Genomic DNA, 22867 nt, shown 5'->3' on the forward strand with positions numbered 1-22867 from the left:
ATATCAAAAACAAAACAAAGGGAAAAGAGAAAACTAAAAACTAAAAGTCAAAACATAAAATCAAAACATAAAATCAAATCAAAAATCATAAACCACAGATGAAATAAAAACTATTATTGTTCAAATTAATTTTCTCCTTTGTATAGCATACTGGAATGTATTTTCTATTTATCAGAATTCCAAAAATGAATAAAGCAATTCCGCTTCTTTAAAAAATTACTCTTCTTATTCTATTGTATCTCACCTTGTTGAAAAGATCAGTGGTGAATGTGTCTCATTTCTGCCCTCTCTATTCTTCTTGCCCATCTTCTTCTCATTTTTTTGCAACATATCAATAATTTCCTCTAATGGCTCGTCAGTCTCTTTACACATTTGTTCAACATTCAAAAACCCCAATTTTTTAATACTTTTTCCGTAAACAGAATTAATAGCAGAGATTATTGTTGATGAATGTGAAAAATCACCATATTCATCCATATTACTATCTTCACAATACATCGATGAGCTTTCATCGCTATGCTCAATAATAGTCGAATATTCCCCCTTATCTTTTCTGTCATCTTTTTTATTCAATCTTAATTCAAAATTCTCGACTTCATTCATGCTTTTCCCTTTGGCTCTTAAAGGCGCTATGTTTTTCTCAAATTGAATCTCTGATGATATAGTGTTAAATGAAAACTCAGGTCTATACTCACTTCTTTTTTCCTTACTCTCTCTATCTCCAATAATTGCGCTATCTTTTCTCCCTTTTCCTTCTTCTGATTCTTCTTCATCTAACAAAATAATCTCAATTTCTTTTCCTTCCTCATTAATCTCCTTAACACTTCGAAATTTATCAATTTTTTTATCTTTACTACCCATTGTGTTGGAATTTCTACCACTGCTCTTATCTCTACTTTTAATAGCTCTGCTTTTCCTCCTACTCCTACTCTTGCTCCTACTCTTACTCTTACTTGTTATTTTATTTCCATTACCAACTGTTTCGCAGTTACTATCATTCTTATAACAGCCATTTTCTTTTATTCTTTCAGACCCCTCTTCATTATCTGATATAATCATAATAGAAAAATCTTCAATAACTTTATCTCCACTATTTAAATTCTTATTATAATCTGATGAATTGGAATATGAGGTTTGCGAACTTCCAAGTGATCTACCTGACCCAATGGATGTTCCTTTTGACGAAATTGATAAATTACTGTCATTTTCAAATTCATTCTTATTTCCAGTATGCTTTCCACTCTTATTCCCAACCCTATGCTTGGGAGGAACTGGGGCAGATCCAATCATCGTAGAATTTCCTTCTGATAACAATGATAATTCATTATTATCAACTGATTTTTCAATAATTGGTTTACTATTAATTTTATTTTCATTTGCATTTGCATTTACATTTTTATTTTTATTTTTATTGCTTTCAGCATCTTTACTACTATTCCTACTATTCATACTATTATTAGTATTATTAGTATTAATATTAGTATTTCTGGATTGCTCTAATTTCTTGAATAATGATGACACTTCATTCAAATATTGGTTCTTTCCTAAATGTTTATTATTATTATCATTTCGATTCGGAACATTACTTGTTGATGAAGACGAAAAATTAGACACAACCCCGCTTTGACCTTGTGAAACATTCTTGTATATAGAATTAAACTGCTTGTTTGAATTATTAACAGGATATGTACCTGAATTTGCGCTGATTTGACTTTGATTTTTACCATTGAAATTATTATTAGAGTTGTTAGTTCTATTATTATTAATTGAAGGAATTAAAGGTAAACCGGCCCCATTCTCCAAGTTACCTTTAGATAGATAAGATATCTGGGTAGATGGATTTGGTCGCATGTTTTGAATTTTTTGAGGCAGTGTTCTTTGAGGCGATTGATGAACCAGATTAAACGACTGACTTATTCTTTGAGGTGATTGGGGTCGTTGAAGCGATTGGGGTCTTTGTGGTGACTGAGCTCGTTGAGGTGACTGAGCTTGTTGAGGTGATTGTAGTCTTTGAGGGGATTGGAACATTGTTTGAGATATTTGATTTAGTCTTTGAGGTGATTGAGGTCTTTGGTAAGTTTGAGGAATTCGATGAGGAGATGGTGGATTTTGGTTTATTTGCGGAACTCTTTGAGGTGACTGATTAACCCTTTGAGGTGCTTGGATTCTTTGATTAGGTTGTACGGGTTGTTGATTTACTCTCTGAGGCGATGGAGCTCTTTGATTCTGATTTTGATTGACTTGTGGAAATCTTAGAGGTGATTGGTTTAATCTTCGAGGCGATTGAGATCTCAACTGATAAGAAGAGTTGAGATTCTGGCTATTTATGAAATTTCCTGGTTTTTGATTCATCTGAGGCGAGAAAGGCTGCTTAAGAGTATTTGGGTGGATATTGTTGTTACCATTATTGGAAAATGTATAAGAGCTAGAAAGCTGTGCTCCCGGATGTTGGTTTGCTCCCACCAAGTTTTGTTTCTGAGGAGATGGATTTCTAGGTGGAATATTCGATTTATGGTTGTTCATGAGTCTTCCCCTAGGTGTAGAGGCACCAAATAGGATATTTGTACCAAATTCATCAATTTGGTGAGGTAATGGAATCGGAATATTGACGCTTTCCGACAATTGATTTGGGGTATTTTTGTTCTTCTTAAACATTTCCTTTTCTGAACGATCTGGACTGGCAATGCTGCCACAACTGTTGTATTCCAGGGAGGGCTCAGATTCAAACGCTGGAGACTGCTCAAAACAAAAGTGGTCGAAGCTGTTGATGGAAGAAAAGGAAGAAGCATTGTTAGGGTTTATATATAAATCAGAGCTACCAAACTTTTCAGACCCAACCAGGCCTGGGTTCGGGCAGGGTGAAACACTGTCACAGAGAAGGTCGAGGGCAGTGGAATGTTGTTGTTGTCTGAGGGAGAAGTTTTGCTTTTGCCTAATGGGGAATCTGCAGGTGTGTGCAAGGCCGGGCACACTTTCCAACTGAACGCCGGCTGTGCTTGGGGACGCATTGAGAGACACACTGTTGCTGACTCTGCCTCTACCATTTTTCTTGCTATTGTTCTCATCCTTTCCTGCCTCATTTGCAGTTGGCTGGCTTTCAAGCGTTGCTAGTGGTGATGCTGCTGCTGCTGCTGGTGCTTGCTGTTCATTGCTCTTTTGAAGTGTCTCCTCTGAGCAGTTTGAAATGGCTCCTTTCCCTAGAAAACTCAACATGTTCTGGATGGGGCTGTCAGTCGCTCCAAAAATGTTGTCATAACTATTATTTCCAACAAAGTCTATGCTACTTCTCCAGTTGATCTCCTCAAGTGATTTGTATCTGCCTTCTCTGAATATCAAACTTTTCCCTTTTTTGATTTTTCCAATGTTATAAGAAATAGGGAGATGGCTAATCTTGGGTGGTAAATTGATTTCCTCAGGTATTAAAATGGAGTAATTGTTTGATTTTTCTCCTGCCAGAATAAGCAGTTTTTTTTTTTTTTTAAAGGAGTTTTGTAAGGAATATGTTGAATAGTTTGAATGTGTTGAACGATTTGAAAATGCTGAATTAATTGAAGAAAATGATGAATTATTTGAATGATATGAATGATATAAATGACTGGAATGATATGAATGATTGGAATTAATTGGGGACGTTGATGGTGATTTTTTCTTTAAAGCCTTTTCATATGAATTAATGCTGCTTCTCAAATCATCATTACATAAATTCGAGTCAATATTATTGAAGTTTTGTTTAACTGAAGCGTCATCATCAATTGTATATTCAGTTCTTCCTCTCCCTGTATCCACTTTAATTGAAGTTTTTCCTTCTTTTACTTGATCTTGGAAAATTGGTGACAAATTTCTAGATTTCTTTTTCGAGTTATCATTAAAATATGTCAAGGGAAGTAAAAATTGAACTGACGAGGTAACATTACCGTTACTATTGTTATTAATATTATCCATATTATTTATATTACCTATGTTATTTATATTATCAATATTATCAATATTATCAATATTATCAATATTATCAATATTATCAATATTATCAATATTATCAATATTATCATTATTATTACTGTTTTTAAAAGAGTGGTTTGGGGGAGATGACAGATCTTTATTAGTGTTAGAATAACTAAAATTTGATGCTTTTAATGATGATTTTAAATAGAATTTTTTAGACCTCTTGTTTGTAGAATTATTGTAGTTATTCTTTAATGTATCATTCAATATATCAAGAGAAATATCCTCTAAATATTTTTTTAAACTATCACTATTTTCTTGAGCTTGTTCTCTTTTGTTTTGATCCTGAGCATTTAAACCGTTAGTTAAATCATTATCTTTTGAAAAATTTAAAGATTTTTCAAAATTAAAATCAACCTGACTATCTTTCTCAATAAATTCTTCAACTAGAGGAGACCTCAGAGAATAAATTATATTCTGATTCCGATTCTGATTCTGATTCTGATTCTGATCTTTTAACACTGGTAAGAAACTCTTAATCGGAGACGGTGAAGGCAGAGGTGAAGGAGAAAAACTTGAAGAATTAAATGAATCATTCACAGATGAATCAGAAAAATGATTTAATGCAGGCACACTTAAATAAAAGCTATCGTCATGTTCTTTTGAATTGTTTTCGGAATTATAATATGGAATTGATGCTGAAAGGTATTGCTCATGTCTAGAAGGATTTTTCTTCAAATTAAATCTGCCCATTATATTATATTATATAAATATGAATTGAAATGCAATTTAAATAAAAATGATGATGTTCGTTTTTTTGAGAATAGTGATACTAGTTAATTGAAATTGAATCTAAAGATGACTTTTCAAAAAAAATAAAAAAAAATAAAAACAATAAAAAAAAAATAATAAATAAAAGGAAATAGTCAAAAACAAATTTAGTTAAAATATTAAGATAGAAAGGGCCTTTTAGAATTGAAAAATTTATTTAATAGTACCGTTGCTTTATTATTATAACATTAATCTAAAAAAATTAATAAAAATGTATTTCTAATTATTGATAAGTATTAATTGATATGGGCTTGCTAATTGATAAACGAAATGGATTCAAAGTGTAATAAAAACATGGATGTACAAGTTATAAGTACCTTTGTTCTTAGCCTAAAAAAATAAGAAATTATTATAAATATAGGTTTTATAAGTATCTAGATTGTTGTAAAAAGAAAAGAAAACTTATTGAAATCTAAATTGTAACATTAATCAGACCTTTTTTAAGCTTTTTTTTGAATAATACTTCTCTATTAGTTGTATATTGTGAGTTTTACCATTAAACCCCCAAACGGATAAAAGTAAACAAAAAATGATTCTTTTAGTTTGAATCTGAAATTTTCCATTTTCGAAAATTGTGAGTGAAAATCATGAATGAAGTTTGAAGCTCGTGCATTCTGTGCGTTAAGATACATTTTAAACCAGCCCTGTGGGTTCTATTGACAAAAGTGCTTTTTTTCTTTAGCATGGTGTGAAGCACAAAAATATGTGAATATTGTTGATAAGAGATACATCGTCGTCAATTCTTAATCAAATGAATAGGGCAGGAAGCTTTGGCATAAGAGCATTTGCTCTGGAGATTGGCTATTCAGTAACGAGTACTAGTTTGTTGTCCTAGACAGATTTTTTTGGGGTTCCTACCAGCTGGACACCTGATTGTATTTTCCAGTATTTTAATAGTGCACTATCTTTATTTTGCAAACCAAAACAATTGTTAAACGAGGGGCATTATAATAGCACCAGTCTGCAAACTGGTAAGCTGGCTCAAATAAAACTAGCGTATTGTCCCAATCATTTTGAAGCACATTTGAATGTCTGTCAGGACTCAACCACTAATATATTAATCAGCCACATCGATTACTGCGATTATTGGGAAACCCAACCTTAGGTTAAACCATTATTGACAGTGTTACCCTGTTGTAGTCACGTGTAAAGTCTGTTGAGCTGCGAACGGAAGCAGATTGTCGCATAGACATTCCGTTGGAGTATTTTAAATGCCGGCTTAGCACTAAAGCATTGATTCAAATCCCAGATATGACTGGCGAGCTTGGTGAAACACAACTCAGTAGTGTATCTTTCCATCTTACATCTTCAGATTGACTTGCTGTTCGTCTTTATTAAAATGTCTATTTAGAATTGGCATTAAATATTTCTAATTGCTCGACTAAATAAACAAACAGTCATCGGAAATTATTTTGTATTCACATTTGATCATTCACAATTGCAATTGAATCCATTGACTTTGAAAAGTTGAAAAACTAAATTATTAATTACTCTATAGTACGAAAAATCTAAGGAGTAATAAAATGATAGAAGGCTATAAAATTAAAAAATAAAAAAAAAAAATAATCAAAATAAATACCAAGCTAGTAAAAGTAGCAACAAAAATATATGACTATTTATAAAAGGATAGTAAAAGAAATATAAAAATAAAAATAAAAATAAAAACAATGCAGAAAAAAATAACTTTGAATGGTTTAATATTAATACAGTAGTTTTTCAAATCAACTTCTATTCTACTTTCTTTTCAAAATCAACATTTGCACCAGATCTACTAGCAACCGCTGAGAGATGAGTGATTTTAGCTGATAAAACTGTTCCAAGAACTTCAGCTTCTTTTTGTCTGTCTTCGAATCTAGTAAAGACTTTTCTTCCTCTAGCAAACCAATAAATAATACAGTAAGCACAAAATCCAACAGTAATAACTGAAACATAGTTCATATTATCTTTTGTTGCTGGCATTGTCATTGGGAATGAATAGAAGACTACTGCAAAAAGTGTCCAACATAAAGTAACAATATTAGCAACTAATCCAAATTTTCCTAGCCAGAATTTTCCATGAGGAACATTGTCTCTACCTCTGTATAATAAACAGATAATTGGAACTGCATAACTTAATAATAAGAAGACAATACAACTGGTGACCATACTATTATAAGCAGTGGTTGATCCCATGTAAATGCAACCAACGACAGCACACCAGAAACATGACATGAAATGAGCATTAACTGGCATCTTTGTCTTTTCATTAACTATTGACCAGTATTTGGAACCTGGAAGACCATTATCTCTTGCAAATGACCAACAAAGACGTGCTTGCCATGTGTGAGATGCAATATTACAACCAACAGCTGTCAAGACAACCAAGCATTCTAGGAAAATAGCACCACCTTTGTTACCCAAGGCTTGATAATAAATATCTAAAATTGGGACACCAGTATTTGAGTTAAGAATATCATCCAAATTATTAATACTGAAAAACATGGCAATGGAATAAAACCAAGATGTTACAAAACCGATGGCAACAGTGCAACAAATTGAAATTGGAATTAAAGTATCAGGGTTGTTGATTTCTTCTGCCATATGAGTAGCACAATCCAAACAAGAAAAGGACCAATTGGGATTAATTAAACCAACAATAAATGCGATACCTGCACTTGACCAACCGGTACCATTATCGAACTCAGAGAAAACAAAACTGGCTGGTTGGTAGTTACCTGAAGAACAACTTAAAACAGTAATAGTAATAATTACAAAGGAACCCAATGAGGTGTAAAGAGCAGCTTTAGAGAAATGGGGTAAAGGTTTTTCGTATACGTTGAAAACAGATAAAAGAACATTTAAAATTTCATAGGTAATAAAGACATGCCATTGTTTAACAACGAAGGTACTGTCACCATTGGTGAGAACCCACATACCAACAACAGCAGTGGCGATACTCATTGTAACAGAAGCAGAAGTGAAGATCGAACCAGCCCATGCTAATGAACCACACATGTAAGCCCAGAATCTTTTGTAGTTTTCAGGAGCTAATTGGAAAGTCCAGTAATATTGACCACCAGCAGAGTTGTAGATACTTGATAATTCGGATAAGGATATAGCTATTTGAGTTGAGATAACTGCAATGATAATGATACCATAAACAATTGACATTGGACCACCAGATGAGATACCAGTAACTAAAGAAGCAGAGATACCAAACCAAGAGTTGGTTAAACCAAAACCAACACCTAATAAGGACCAAATAGTGAAGTTACGACGCAACTCTGGCTTATAGCCAGCTTCAGCGATTTTTAAATCAGCCTCAGCTACCTTTAAAGCGTTGGCAGCATTATTTCTGCTACCTGTAGAAACAGAATTAATAGAATCTATATTATGAAGTTGATTTTCCTTTTCCATCTCTATTTCTATTATTTCTATTATTTTAATAGCTTATTTAAATTTTTTCAGAAAAAGAAAATAAAAATTAAGGAGTATCAAAACTATTAAAAGTAGACAGTAAGTTCGAGAAGAAAGGATAGTAAAAAAGGTAATAAGATAGTGATAAAAAGTAAAAAAAGAGATATTTATATCAATTTATACTAATTTGTACCAGTTATATACATGATAAGGTTTAATATTCAAAAAAAAAAAATTCAAAAAATAGAGTTAATATGGTTCAGCGATGTAGAGCTAAAAAAAATAATGATAAGAATTTAATGGAACAGTATCAATTACACTCTTATAATTCCAACGTAGCTGAAGTGAATATTCCAAGCAAAAACTGTGCTGTTGATAAATGGAAAAATAAATGCAGTAATTTTAAAATTACTTGATTATGATTAGCCTATCATAAATGTAATCTTAATGTTTTTAGAGCAATCTTAGTACAATTTTGTTCACAGCTATTTCACGTTTCATGTAACTTATTATCTACAAAATGAAAAAACACAACCAAATTCTTTCTTCTATTTATCCAGCAACCAAATTGATAAAACTAAAATCTCCAGAACTTTTTTTTCTAGAATCCTGTTCAGAACACGTCAAGCGGGAAAATAAATAACCTGTCAAACCAAGGTCTCCAGGCAAAACCAGACATAGAAGAGCCTTTCTCAGTGCTTTTCATAAAGAAAAATTGCATAAAAGCCTTAAAAAATTGGCTAAGAAATGTGCAGCAAAAACCCCGAAGCATCTCTTCCCTCTTTACTGCGTTCTGGCCAATCATTTCACTAAACTGTTCTTTTTAATCGTCGCACTTGGAGCCATGCCAAATCAAAGCGGGTCACATGATACACCTCTTAAAACTGGCCTAAGCAGCTGCGCTATGCAGTCTTGTGCATAATCAAAGATTGGCAATTGGTTCAAAACGGCTCCTGAACCTAATTTCGAAAGGTGTCGGGTGTTCGGATTTTGAGTTTGGAAGTGTGGTCCGGTGTTGTAACAATTACGTGACCGGTGATAGCTAAAGAGAAGCTGTTTGCGACCCAGTTTTGTTTTGCACTGTGTTTTATCCAACTCAAAGGACTCTTCAACCATCAAAATCGCCAGAATTATAAACAGATGAGTCTGTGAGCCAGCATCAGTAAACAAGTTACCTCCAAAAAATACTTCAAAAACTCAAGCGAATTGTTTCTGAGACATTTGGGCCCACTAATTAGAAAATATTATTTGTTCTCTGTTTCCTCTCGTTTTGCATGTTAAAAAGCAGGATTTTAAAGAACTTTGAGAAATCTAAATCTTCTCAAAAAGATGCAAAGAATTTTCTAATAATTTTCTAGGTTTTTTCAAGCTAAATTGTTTCTATGCGCAGAGATTTTTTATTTCATTGGAATCGTTATAGAGTATATATTTCACTGGACCACTGGTTTTTCTGAAAAATTGCCAGATTTAGTTTAGATTCGGCCTACTAAATACAATTATAAGCAAATATCTTCTTTTTCAAATACAGTTATCAATTCCAATAATTCAAGAGCACTAATGGGATTTATTTGCTTTCTTAGATGTCCAATGGACTTTGTAAGGCTTTTCGATGTGCTTGTATTATCTTGTAATTTATGTTAATTTGGAAATGCAAAAGAAATTTTTTCTTTAAAGGCTTTTATCGAAAATATATCAAGATGTAATACTTCTGTTAATCTAATCTTGTAGAAAATCAGTTATATACATTCATTATCAATATTCTGTGACAAATTAAAGTTTTAGACTATCTTAATTCTCAGACTGTGCAAAACTTTATTTTATTCTTTTGCTATATTTCATTTTATAGTTTGGTCCAATCAGTGGCTTTCAAAGTAGTATGATTAATGCATTATGTAATACCTATTCTACTAACAATCAACTATATTTCCAATGTTTGTAAATTAATAAAAGATAATTAAAGGTCTTCCAATCATTTCAATGATTTCACTACGATTTCAAACACTTTGAAATTCAAAATATAATATATTCCAAATCCATATATTTATTGAAAAGAATCTACTTTCCTAAAACGGAATTTTTAAATCACTACAAAAATACCATGTATGTGTTTCAAGTGCATAGATTAAGCTTAGTTGTATTGTTATTCACTTTATTTAAAAAGATAATTCCGAAACTCTTATTTGCTAATAAAAACTAAAAGTTTAATGCAAATCCTAATTTAATCTTGATGGTTTGCCATTTGCCTGATAATGAAAATTACACTAGCATTTAATTTTAACAAAATCAAACAGAATAAAAAATCATCTACGTAACAAAAAAATATTTACTATTTTCAAATCATAAATACTACAATTCCACTTATCGGTAAATTGCTTGTTTAAAATACAAACAACCCACCCAACTGATTACAAAAATTTGCAAACATTTTTGAAAGATATCAAAGAACCTTGTTCAAATCACTAATCATTTTAAATGCTTATTTTTTTATTCTCACAATACAAATTAGTAAATAATATACTAAATTCAGATCTATTATTTTGATTCTTTTTTTTTTTCTTTACACATAACTTAAAAATAAAGAATCTTAACTTGTTATCATATTCTTGGTTTTTGTTTTACAAAATGCTTTATAATTTATCAATTTAAATTTCACTTATTAAAAGTTCAATAATATAATAAACAGGTCATATAATAACTAATATCAAATTACAATGACAAGAAAATGATAATATTATAAAGGATGAACCAGCATTAGGTTTCAATCAAACTTTTAAAACAATGGCTGAAGATTTCCTAAATTTGCAATTTTAGAATTGATAGAAAACCAACCCACTAAGGATAATCAAAAAATTTATAGCTTTATAGGTTTTTAATTTCATACCCAAATACTTTCCCAAATAAATTTCATGAATCTATATTAAATCTTCACTTACATTGGACCATAATCTAACCGATCGATCCCACCCGCTAGAAATGATTTTATCACCACTTGTATTAATATCACAACTCATTATTTTATTATCAATGTGTCCTTTCAACGTTTTTACTTTAATCCAACTATCTGCTGACCAAATTTTAAGTGAGCCATCATAAGACGAGCTTATCAAAAATGTGCTTGAAGAGGAATTCATCTCAGGTTTAAATTCGTTCAGAATACTGTTTATTTTATTTGCATTTTCTTTAAAAAATTTTATATCAGAAACTAGTTTATTGTGTGCTGGAATGGTAAATAATGGTTTAGTATTGTTATTTTCATTTTTTTGATTATCAAGTTTTAAATTATAACGCAAATCCCAAATTTTTATTGAGCAATCAGCTCCTCCAGTTGCAATTTGATACCCATTATCTGACCAATCAGAGGCAAAAATACCTTTAATATGATCGTTCAAAACCATTATAGATTTGCCTATTCGTAGGTCCCATACTCTCCCAATTGCGTCAAGTCCACCTGAGAACATTAATGCTCCATCACATTGAAACGAAATTGAATAAACTTCTTTTGAGTGTCCCTCTTGTAAATATACTTCTTTATTCTTATTCAAATCCCATATTCTCCAAGTTTGATCAAACGAAGAAGAAGCTAAAAACTTTCCAGATGGATGAAATATCGTTTTTATGACTCGGCTGTCATGTCCCTTTAATGTAGATATAGGCTTTGTTGATTCTAATGACCATAAATGGATTAAATTGTCTGATGAGTTCCCAGTGGCTAGAGAAATTTCTCGGTCATTTTGTGAAATTCCAGAAAAGGGATGCCAATCAATTCCTGATAGTTTGTCATCAGGAGAACCAATACAATCGTAATTTATAGACGATATCAAGTTTGAATCCAAAACTTTTAATTCACCAGCCCAAGAGCCCATTGCAATTTTATCACCTAGTGGTGAAAATTTCACTGATGATATTGCTCGGTTAGACAAAATATTGGATCCTATCAATTCAAACCTTGACAACCTATCATTAACACCTCTTCTGTACTTCAATTGGTCTTTTAATGGTATTTGAAGCAATTGATTTTGAAATGCGATTCTTCTTTTTGCTTTAAGCAAAGAATAGTTAACCAAGTATAACCGGGCTTTTGTAATTTCTTCAGACCCTGGAGTAAAAAATTCTTCATCTTCGTCTTCGTCTTCATTCTCAATATCGTCGTTATTAAATTTAGGGTCACTGTTTATTTCGTTTTCGTCATCCGACTCATACATAATCTGGTCTTCATCATCAGCAGTCATTATATTAGTTTCCAAGCAGCTTTAGATTCTCTCAATGATTCCACTGCTTTCTTTCCATCTTCAAAGATTTGATTTGGTTTTTTTCCGCTTAGTCAAAAAAATAAAACGGAAATCCGCTTTCAAACCCAAAAATTACACAATGCAAACGATAAAAAGAAAGTGTGAAATAATTTTTGTTTATTTATTTATATATAGTATAGCAGGTGAATAGCTAACAAAAGTCGATGAAGGATAAATCAAAAGAACTATAGATCAACCCCCAAACTTAGGCACAGAAGAAATCTTTGGCGATCCATCAGAAGAAACCTCGGCAATTGGGGATAACAATGAATTGTTGCTAAACATTGGAATTGGTAAAAAATTCTCATTTGAACTAATTGTTTCAAGAGATTTTAAGCTGTGGTTACTCTTAATTGAGCTATCTCTATGCAATGATCCCTCTCTTGAAAATAGTGTCACTGTTTTGCCGCCATTTGGAGATTTGAAGATATTAAAATTCGATGAGACAGATAAATCCATCAAACCTGGTTTAGGTTTTTTTGAGTAACTATTGGTTCTTAAGATTCCTCCTTTTGAACCAAGTTTTACTTCCTCTGGGTTCAAAGCAACCTTTCTCTTTGTGTCAATAATCTGGTAATTGCCTTCCCCTAAAAACTCAAAATCTTGTGGCAAGAGATTAACCTCATCCAACACATCATCATCATCGTCTCTTGCAGAATGATATACAGAATCATCATAAAGTGAAGCCCCTCGGCTTAGCATTTGATCAAGCTCATCATCATCATTATAGTCATCTTTGTAATTATATAAAATCTCTTCATCATCACTATGCATATTCTCTTGTTGAATATTGTCAGTTTCCTCTTGATCAACATTATTAAAATAATAATCGACTGTCTCATCAAATTGGGTCTTACTTTTAGGTGATGAAATTAATGATTCTTCATCATTTTTGTCCCATGAATATCTCTTAGGTTGGTTCGAGTGATTAGAAGCATTATCCTCATCGACAAAATGTTCATTCTCGTTTGGTGAATTGATAACCAACTGAGGCAAAGTTTCTTCAGGAATACTTTTTAAGACATTGTTAGGCATGTCATTCTTTTTCCCCATCAATGACTCTTGCACTTCTCTTAAATATTGAGACCTAGTTCTCGCTTTAGGGCTGCTGTTATTATCTTCATCATTACCACCATAGTTATAAGTATCATTAGCACTATCGTTAATATGTTTAGAATTGAATAAGAAATCCTCCTCGTCAGGAAGCCGATCCTGATGCAAAAATTCAGGGAATTCACCTTCTCTGGAAGTCACCAATAATTTTTTTGTTTCTCTTAAATAAAAATCTCGTTGTTTATCAAAAGAGTCGGATTCATCTCCATCAGTTTTATCATTTATGACTTTTGGAAAGGACTTGGCATTCAACAATTGATTACTTTCTTCAGCTTCTACAGTTGCTATTAAGCCGTTAGGAAACCCATCTGTTATTTCAACTATGCAATTATTAATAGAATCATCATAAAATGAAACCTTTTTTTTTTCATTATTTTTTTCTATATGGTTATCGCTATTTATTTCATTTTCATCATAATCTCGACCATCAGTGCTGAGTTCATCATAGTCTTGAGAGTCTTCAATTCTGAAAAATCTTTGTTCATCATTATCATCACCAAAAAGGTCTCTGTTAAACAAATGCTCCGTATCATCCATCATATTATTTGAATTTTCTTCATCATAATAATTCATATCATCAGCAAAATCTTCTTCCCCATATTCATCGCTAATGAAATCATTTACGTACAAACCTTGATTTTCAGGAGAGATGATTTGCTGCTTTTCTAGTATTTTTTCCTTTTCGCTGGCAATTTCAGAAGGTTTCTTATAATATTTGACTGATAAGTTCCTTCCAGTTTTGATATTTTGTTCAAAAGAAAAAGAGGACGAATTTGTTGAAGCAGAAGCTATGGATATGGTGTCGTCTGATTCTTCTCCAAATGATTCCAGGCGTTTTTCTGGTGCATTTTTGATTGCCTTATCACTAAGAATAATTGTTGAAGATCTTCCTTTGTCCTTTAATGGCATAAATGATAATCTTTTATCTTTAATATCTAGTTGATCATTTTTCTCGTAATATTTAGGAGAATCCATCAATTTTTTCTGAAATGGAGATTGTAACAGTTTTGGACTAGCTTGCGCACTATTATTTGGTGAGCATTTAACAGGAATAAATCCCATCTTAAGCATTATTTTATCTTCATCTGTCAATTTTTCAGGGGAGATTTGCAGAAATCTTTTTGATTTATCAAATATAGTTGAATTTCTTTTTAATTGTGCAAATGATTTGTCAAATATGGGGGAAATAGGTCCTTTATTATCAATAAAATTTTCTTCAGTTGGAGAAAAATCATTTTGATAAGGAGTAATCTCAACCAGCTGTTCTAAATTGTCTTTGCTTGAATTTATAGTATAGCCGTCTTTTTTGTCTATTATCTCTTCAGAGGGAGAAAAGTTAAATAAATCTTTAACATTAAGAGCAGATATAGGTGTTGGAGTTGGAAGCATAGATTTATTTAAGGTTTCATTTTCAAAACCGGTTTTATTCAATTCAGTACTATCACTATTGGTGTTTTCGTTGCTATCAATATTACTAGATAAAGAAATAGAAGTATCTAATTTGAGTTTAGGAGGCATTGTTATAGAAGATTTTTCAAAAGAGATTGGTAAGGACAGTCTATTAGATAGGAGTTCTTGATTGGTTATTTTTGGATCTGAAGTGAAAGTACCAGTTGAGTTGTTATACATTTCATTTAAATTTGGAGATGAAGCCGAATTGATTACAGCTTTTTGTGTTTTTTGTCGATTTGAATCACAAACTTGTAATAAATTTGGGCGCAGATATGGAGTCTTAATAGTACTAATGGCATTATTTCTATCGTTAGATGACTTTAACGGGCTAGTTTGATTAATAGAAGTTGAAGATTTGTGTTTTAAGCCCAATAAACTTCTCATGCTTTTTTTTCTTGCATTTTCCTCATTGATAATTAAATCATTGGCAATAAAAAAAGCACCACTTTTACGTTTTTCAGCTTTTTCAAAAAGTTGTTGAGTTGGAGTTTTTTTAATGACACTTGGTTTTAGCTTGACCTTTAATTTTGATTCCCATTGTTGAATTGATTTGTAAGGAGTTCTTCTTTTAGGTATTTCATCGAGGTAAGGGTTTTTTTCATTAAGTGAATCAGGAATAGTTGGGTAAGTATGCAGAGTTGATGCTGATGAATCTGAATTTTTTGTGCTTAAAGAGGAAGAGGAAGAAGAAAATGGGAACAGAAATTGATTTTGATTAATGGGAGAGTATATTGGGTTATTTTCTGAGGAGGAGTGAGTTGATTTGGGAGTTTTGGGAGTTTTGGGAGACTTGATTGTTAATGATGACGTTTGAGAGGTGATAGTATCTATGGGAGAATTTGAAACAGATAGAGGAGAAGAATGAGCTGTTTTTGAGGGAGAATTTATGTTATTTAAAATATTTATGTTATTTATGATACTTATATTATTTATGATATTTATGTTATGTATGCTATTTATGGTAGTGTTGGCTGTATTTTTTGAGTTTGCGAGATTAGAGTTCGTATTAGTATTAGTATTTTTATAATAAATGAAATTGTTATCACCCCATTCATGTTTCATTGTTCCTTTAATCGCTATGTCATCAATATCTATATCATGATTGTAATTGTAATTATCGGTATTATCAATATCATAATTTTCAAGATCATTATAACTGTTTGAAGAAATTTTTGTTAAATTTTTTAATTTTTTTATTTTATTTTTTGGATTTTTATTTTTAATATTTTTAATACTTTTATTGTTTTTAATGCTTTTGATATTTTTATTGATTGGAACCAAAGTTGAGTTTGAAATCTCAGAGAAATTTGAGTAATTTGAATAATTTGAGGAAGAGTGATGGTGACCTTTATAAGGAGGTATCGTTTGAGAAGATTGAATTGAATTCAAAGGTGCTGGAGTGGTGTGTTGAGAATCTGAATTGGAATTGGGATTGGGATTGGGATTGGGATTGGGATTGGGATTGTTGGTGATGGCATCATTTGATTTGGAATTAGGGCCAGAACTTGGGGTAGAATTCAAAGCCAAAGGATTAGGCATCGTTTGAGATTTAATTAATGGAGGCTTTTGCAAAGATATCTCAGAAACTTCGGGTATTGATGTTGGTATTTGTATTTTAGGAGAAGGAACCGAGATATGTTGGTTTGAATTTTGAAATAACGAATTATTCAAAATGGATGGATTTTCCAACGAAGAAGGAGAAGACCTAAACTTCATTAGATTGGGATTGTTGGTAGCAATTAACTCAAAGGAACCGCCGGAATTAGAACCATCGTTAGGAGAGTTTTCATACTCATAGTTTATTGGAGCAGGAGGAAAAATCTTGAGGTTGGGGTGAACACGATGTTTGCTGATGGTGATTGAATTTCTGTTGTTGTTGGCAGTGTTGTGAGAGCCATTTGAAGAAGAGGCAGCAAACACAGCAGCATCGCTGGCAGTGTTGGCGCTAGTGCTGTTATGAAGAGGGTGGATAGTTCCAGCGCTAGTGGAGCTCTGTGGATTATTGCTCAAGTCATAGTTACTTTCGGCGGAAGATTTTCTTGTGTGGGCTTTAATAAAGGATTTCATGAGTACAGAACCTCAGGCAGCAAAAGAAACAGAAGTGGAAACAACAGAGATGAAAGCAGAAAGGAGCGTACGAAGGAAGTGTAGAGAAGTGTAGAGAAGTGTATGTTTGTTGTATATGATTATATTATATTATATTATATTATATTATACTATATTATGATTAGCGTCTACAGACAATAAGAGCCAGTGCTAAAAATAAGTCAAACCTTATTTAGAGCAGGCTGTCCACGTGCTGATGTCTACCGGATTACGCCAGGTGACCGGAAGTAGCACAGAGCAGAAATATAAAAAGCAGATATTCTGGTGCAAAAGTGGGCCAAAGGTGCTGGGCATTTATCTTTTTTTCTGGGGGTTGAATCTATAACCTGGATAGCACTTGCCATGCACGTCTTTCTCGATCTTGCTGAAGTTACTGAACTCTTTCTTCAACTCCTCATCTTCAGTAATCCACGAGATGGCTATGAAATGGGCTATTATGGCATGGTTCAACTTGGGCTGGTAAAATCCAGAGAATATTCTGAAGTGGTTGAGATATTCAAATCTTCTTTTATCCTCGACCTTGCTATTTGAAGTGCTCAATATTCTGCTGCGGCTGTTGAAAAACTCTGTTGATTCTTCACTGCTCAACTGGCCAGCAAAGTAGTGTTTTTCGGGCAAGAGATGCACTAAATCCCTTTCAATCATTCGCAAAATATCAATTTCCTCAACTAATTCTTTCTTCTCGCCGTCAAATCTCGAAAATTCCTCGCAATATTTATCAATAATAGGTGTCAACAAGTTGATTATCTTGAATATTGTTGCTACTTTGACCATGGTAGTACGGTAAAGCATGTATGAGTTTAATGGTCTTTTAATGTAGCTTTGATCATTTTCATGATTGTGTTTAGGTTTTCTTCTTCTTGTTGAATTTGGCAATGAGCTTAAAAATCCAATACATCTTGAGGGATTCTTGCCATTTCCATGTCCACTATTATTATCATTGCTATTACCATAGCTATTATCATTCGCATTTTCATTGTAGCCGCCATTACTATTGGTTTTGCCATTAACATTGAGATTATCTTCAGCTTTACCCTTTTTAACATATTTCCTTTTACTATTAGAATTCAGACCAAGACCATTAACAGTGGACTCAGTTGTTCCAAATTGACCATTGCCACTATTACTTTTAGTGTCAAAATTTTGAGTGATCACTATCTTATGATTAGTAAAATTGATATTACCAAATGTGGGATACTTGTTTAAATTTTTATCCTTGACATATTTATTATAAGTCTCATCATCCTGCAAATAATTTTCAATTATTTCAAAATTGATCAAATGTTTAAAAAGTAGCATGTTGAACTTTTCCTTTTCATAAAATTTAAATATACTATCATTGTCATTATCATTAATTATTTCCTCGATATTTAATTTACCACATGATGTTTCAACTTTCAATTTCAATCCATTATTAGTTTCTTTGAAAGGAATTCTAGACATTATATAACCTTTAATAATCTTTTCTTCATCTTTAAATCCATCTAAATTATTATCATTATTATTATCATTATTATTATTATTATTATTATTATTATTATTATCATCATCATTATCATGATCATTAGTATTACCACTACTAGTTGAATTCAAATAATCTAATTCCATTAATCCACAAATTAATTTCAATTTTAATAGAATATTTTTTTCTTGGTTTACGTTCCCATTGTAATTATCAAATAATAAGTCATCCTCTTTTTTATTAGTGTGGATAATATCGTCTGATAATTTTGATCTGTCCATTTGATTCAACTTTTCACAATTGAAAAGTATCAATATTTTTTTAACTTCATTAATTGGTAACTGTCTATCCTTTGCAATTGATAGTATTTTTAAGACTCTATTTGATGGGATGGATGTTCTTGGATAGTATTTAATTACTTTTGAGATGAAATTGACCATATTATTTATACCGTTAACGTTGATGTTGTTAATGTTGTTGATATTGTTTATACTATTCATATTGTTCAAGTGATTCATTGGATTTAGAGCATTAAAGCCATTGATTGAGTTAATACTGCCAATACTATTAAGATTAAGATTGTTAATTCCAATATCAGTATTTATGAAGGATTTATCATTGGAAAAATTGAATTGATTTGGTTGAACTTGGTGAATTAATTGGGGGGGTTCGTTTAAATCGTTTGGAAAGGAGTAATTGGAGATTTGAGGGATGTCAAAGGAGTTTAGAGAGATCTTTTGCTGATGCAATTGCTGGTTTTGTTGTAGATAAAAAGGCTGTTGTAGTTGATTGTTTGAATTAGACGCTGGAGTAGAAGATGTATTAGCATTAGCGTTACTATTAGCATTACTATTAGTATTGGTATTAGTATTTGAGTTTGTATTAGGATTTGGATTTGGATTTGGATTTGAATGAGAAAGATAACCGTAGTTGAAAGAATTTACAGAAGACATTGAATTTAGCGAATTGGAAGAGTTTAAAGAGTTTAAAGAGCCCAAAGAATTCAATTGAATTTCACTATTTTGTGTAAAATCCAATAAGCTTTGAGAAGATTCTGATTTGCAACGTTTGTGAACTGTATTTAGATTTGAATTTGAGTTTGAATTTTGATTTTGATTTTGATTTTGATTTGGAGATGAGTTTGAGTTTGAGTTTGAATTTGAATTTGAATTCAATTGGGTTGAAGACAGGTTATCGGAATCATCGATAAGATTTGTATTTTGTCTTTTCCTTATGTTGTTAAGATTTGAAGTTGTTTTGGCGTTGTTATTATTATTATTATTGGTGTTAAGGTTTGGAAAGACAAAATTATTGGTGGAATTAAGAGTGTCAAGAGGAGATTCCAAAAGAGAAATGCTGTTGTTATTAGTAGTAGTGTTGTTGTTATCTGAAGATAATGGAGTAGAGTTGTTGAAGTTGTTAAGGTTGAAGTTGTTTAGATTGAAGTTGTTGAAATTGTTGAGGTTATTGAAGTTATTAAGGTTATTGAATTTGTAAGTGGATGGGGTTGAGGCGTTGTAGTTGAAGTTATCGATGAAAAAGGGGTTTATTGTTTTTATGAGGTTTGAAGAGTTTAGAGAAGTTGGAGAGGTTGAAGTAGAGGTTGACTGTAGGAGGTCATCTTGGTTTAGATTGAAGGTTAAGTTTGAAGTCGAGAGAGGGTTTGAAGTGAAAATGGAAGATGTGTTAGAAGTGGAAGTTGGAGTTGGAGTTTGGTTTTGAAAGGAGTTTAAATTGAAGTTTAGATTGAAGTTTTGATTTTGGTTTTGGTTTTGGTTTTGATTGTGGTTTTGTAATTGGTTTTGTAAGTGATTTTGAATGGGGTTGATGCTTGATATTGAGTTGTTTCTATAGTATGAAGCATTCGAGTAGTCAGGAGGGGTTGGGAGGCCATAGAGTAGTAAGGCTTCGTCTAGTTCGCTTATATCATTCAGAGAAAAAGGGAAGAGAGAGAGTTCTTCGTTGGGAGTGAATGTGGGATTGGGAATGGGAATGGGGTTGTGAATTGTGTTTGGGACGTTGGAAATGGAATTGGGAATGGAATTGTGATGATTATTCATGTTATTGAAGGTGTTGGTGTTGATATTATTTGAGATATTATTTTTAAAGTGATTATTATTATTGTTATTATTATTGTTATTATTATTGTTATTATTATTGTTATTATTATTGTTATTATTATTGTTATTATTATTATTATTATTATTATTATTATTATTATTATTATTATTAAAGGGAAAATCTATGTTAAAGGAATTAAAGTTGAAGAGGCTTTCGGGCTGATTCTTGATGGGACTTATATTTTGGGTGTTATTTAGAGAGTGATTAGGAGAGATATTAGAAGATATATTGTTATTGTTATTGTTATTAGTATTGATATTAGTATTGTTATTAGTATTTTTAGTATTATTAGTATTAGTTTCGGTAATTGTATTAATTGTATTAATGGTAGTATTAGAGGGAGAAGTGGAAGTATTTGTAAAAGAAAATTGAAGATTTTGAAGATGAGTGTCTAGGGAATTTGAATGGTTATTTAATTCCAAGTTTAAATCCAAGTCTAAATCCAAATCCAACTCAGACATTTTATTTTAGTAATTAAATAAGAATTAAGAATTAAGAGATGAGAAAATTAGATCAAATTAGATCAAATTAAATTAAATTAAATTAAACCAAATTAAATCAAGATAAAAAGGATAAAGGGAATTTAAACAGATAGCAAGTGTTAAGAGATGATGGTGAAGATGAAGAAGGAGAAGATGATGATATAGTGGGAGGGCAGTATGTATAAGAGATAAAGTAGTAATTGATGAATTGAGTGGAAAATAGAAGGGAAGAGAAAAGAGAAGAGAAGAGAAGAGATAAATATAATGGCAATAGAAAGATTAAGTAACGAAATAAATGAGTAAAAAAAAGTAGTGGGGTGAATAAGGTAGAATAATTAGAATAGTTAAAATAATTAAAATAATTAAAATGAAATGGAGCAAGAAAAATACAGAGATATGAAGAAAGTAGAAATAAAAGAAAAGAGAAAGGGTTATCTAGTGTTTTATATGGGTTTTTTTTAATTTTATTAATATTTTAATTTTATTTTATTATTATCTTAATATTATTTTAGTTTATTTTTTTTTATGAAAGGGAATAGAACAAAAATAAGATTAGAGATGTTGTGCAATAATCAAATACAAATGAAAATAAAATTTGAATTGAGAATAAAAACGAAAATCAGATTGAAAGCAAAAATTGAAACTAAAAAAAAGTGAGAATATAAATAAGAATAAAATTTAGGATAAAATTTAAAATAAAATTTAAAGTAGTGGTAAAATTGGAAATCTAAAATTGAAAAATCAAAATCAAAATCAAAATATAGCTTCAAGCACAAAAACCAATGCCAGTAGAAATAACATTCAAAAGTCAAGCTGAAAACCAAGCAAAGAAAAAGAAAGAAGGTTTTTTTTCTTGAAAGAGAATTGAAATAGGTCGAGTAGGAGAGGAAACAGGTGAAAAGAGAAAAGCAGGGAGAAATGCAGCTGGAAGGAGAATCAAGCAAAAGTGTAAAACGTAATTGAGGAGGAAAAGGAGAGAAAAAGAGCAAAACAACACTGGGAGTATCAAAGAGATACAACAGAGAGCATTAAGAGGATTTAGAGGATTAAAAGCACTAACACCAGAACACTGACACACCCAGCTCTAAGAGCACGAAGAGGTGGGTATCAAAGAAACGAGCAACTTTGCTGGACGAACAAATCTGGAAATAGAGTTGCCTCAACAAACAGGCAAGGAGCCGTGTAAACATGCCTGCTGCTGCAGACCAAGCGCACCGTCTTGCTTCACTTTCACGGGACTGCCGCTGACTCGACCTCCTCGACGGTTGCTTGTCAGCGTCACCGCAGCCGCTGTTTGCTCCAACCCGGTCGGAAGTCAGGTGTGGCCGCAGCTCCTCCGTTGGGCACATGCCGGTTGTGCGCCAGTGCAGACCCGGCAGGTCGTATATGCTGCTTTGGCGGGCAAACAAGCAGCCGGTTCAGCGCAGTCCCCGCGCATGCTGCACGTGCTGCACGTGCTGCCCCGCTGCAGCGGGCCATGCAGCTTGACGGCTGGGAAACGGCTGCAGCTTATCTGGAGCAATAGCAGATACGGGCAAGCTGCGGGCTGTGATTGGCTGGAGGACGTTGCGTGCTCAGGGCAACTATCTTCCACCCATTCGGCTCTGCAGCAATGGTGGTCGATTGCTATGTTTTGGGTATCGCCTTTATCTCTTACGCTGGCCGTAAATTTT

The 22867-nt window shown here is 32.2% G+C and overlaps 6 protein-coding genes across 6 annotated transcripts; all 6 read right to left on the reverse strand.

Annotated features, from left to right (window-relative positions):
- Nucleotides 1-92: 92 nt before the first annotated feature.
- Nucleotides 93-4799, reverse strand: ASCRUDRAFT_74612 (uncharacterized protein). Its single transcript, XM_020192756.1, has one exon. It carries the CDS (start codon nucleotides 4693-4695, stop codon nucleotides 241-243), a length of 4455 nt encoding a protein of 1484 aa, XP_020048478.1. The 5' UTR covers nucleotides 4696-4799; the 3' UTR covers nucleotides 93-240.
- A 109-nt stretch (nucleotides 4800-4908) lies between these two features.
- On the reverse strand, nucleotides 4909-5820 carry ASCRUDRAFT_74614 (uncharacterized protein). The gene has a single exon (XM_020192757.1). It carries the CDS (start codon nucleotides 5403-5405, stop codon nucleotides 5244-5246), a length of 162 nt encoding a protein of 53 aa, XP_020048479.1. The 5' UTR covers nucleotides 5406-5820; the 3' UTR covers nucleotides 4909-5243.
- A 681-nt stretch (nucleotides 5821-6501) lies between these two features.
- Nucleotides 6502-8169, reverse strand: ASCRUDRAFT_6796 (amino acid transporter; the record flags this gene model as incomplete). Its single annotated transcript, XM_020191456.1, has 1 exon — nucleotides 6502-8169. The coding sequence occupies one exon, from the start codon at nucleotides 8167-8169 to the stop codon at nucleotides 6502-6504; it is 1668 nt and encodes a 555-aa protein (XP_020048480.1).
- Nucleotides 8170-11081: 2912 nt separating this feature from the next.
- PRP4 (U4/U6-U5 snRNP complex subunit PRP4) lies at nucleotides 11082-12371 on the reverse strand (the record flags this gene model as incomplete). Its single annotated transcript, XM_020190360.1, has 1 exon — nucleotides 11082-12371. One exon carries the CDS (start codon nucleotides 12369-12371, stop codon nucleotides 11082-11084), a length of 1290 nt encoding a protein of 429 aa, XP_020048481.1.
- Nucleotides 12372-12650: 279 nt separating this feature from the next.
- On the reverse strand, nucleotides 12651-17090 carry ASCRUDRAFT_69004 (uncharacterized protein; the record flags this gene model as incomplete). The annotated part of the gene is made up of 1 exon (XM_020191615.1): nucleotides 12651-17090. One exon carries the CDS (start codon nucleotides 17088-17090, stop codon nucleotides 12651-12653), a length of 4440 nt encoding a protein of 1479 aa, XP_020048482.1.
- A 173-nt stretch (nucleotides 17091-17263) lies between these two features.
- ASCRUDRAFT_74618 (uncharacterized protein) lies at nucleotides 17264-20777 on the reverse strand. Its single transcript, XM_020192758.1, has one exon. It carries the CDS (start codon nucleotides 20649-20651, stop codon nucleotides 17424-17426), a length of 3228 nt encoding a protein of 1075 aa, XP_020048483.1. The 5' UTR covers nucleotides 20652-20777; the 3' UTR covers nucleotides 17264-17423.
- Between the last annotated feature and the right edge of the window lie 2090 nt (nucleotides 20778-22867).

The sequence above is a fragment of the Ascoidea rubescens genome (genome assembly GCF_001661345.1).
Source record: "Ascoidea rubescens DSM 1968 unplaced genomic scaffold ASCRUscaffold_3, whole genome shotgun sequence".
In the NCBI taxonomy this organism is placed as follows: domain Eukaryota; kingdom Fungi; phylum Ascomycota; class Saccharomycetes; order Ascoideales; family Ascoideaceae; genus Ascoidea; species Ascoidea rubescens.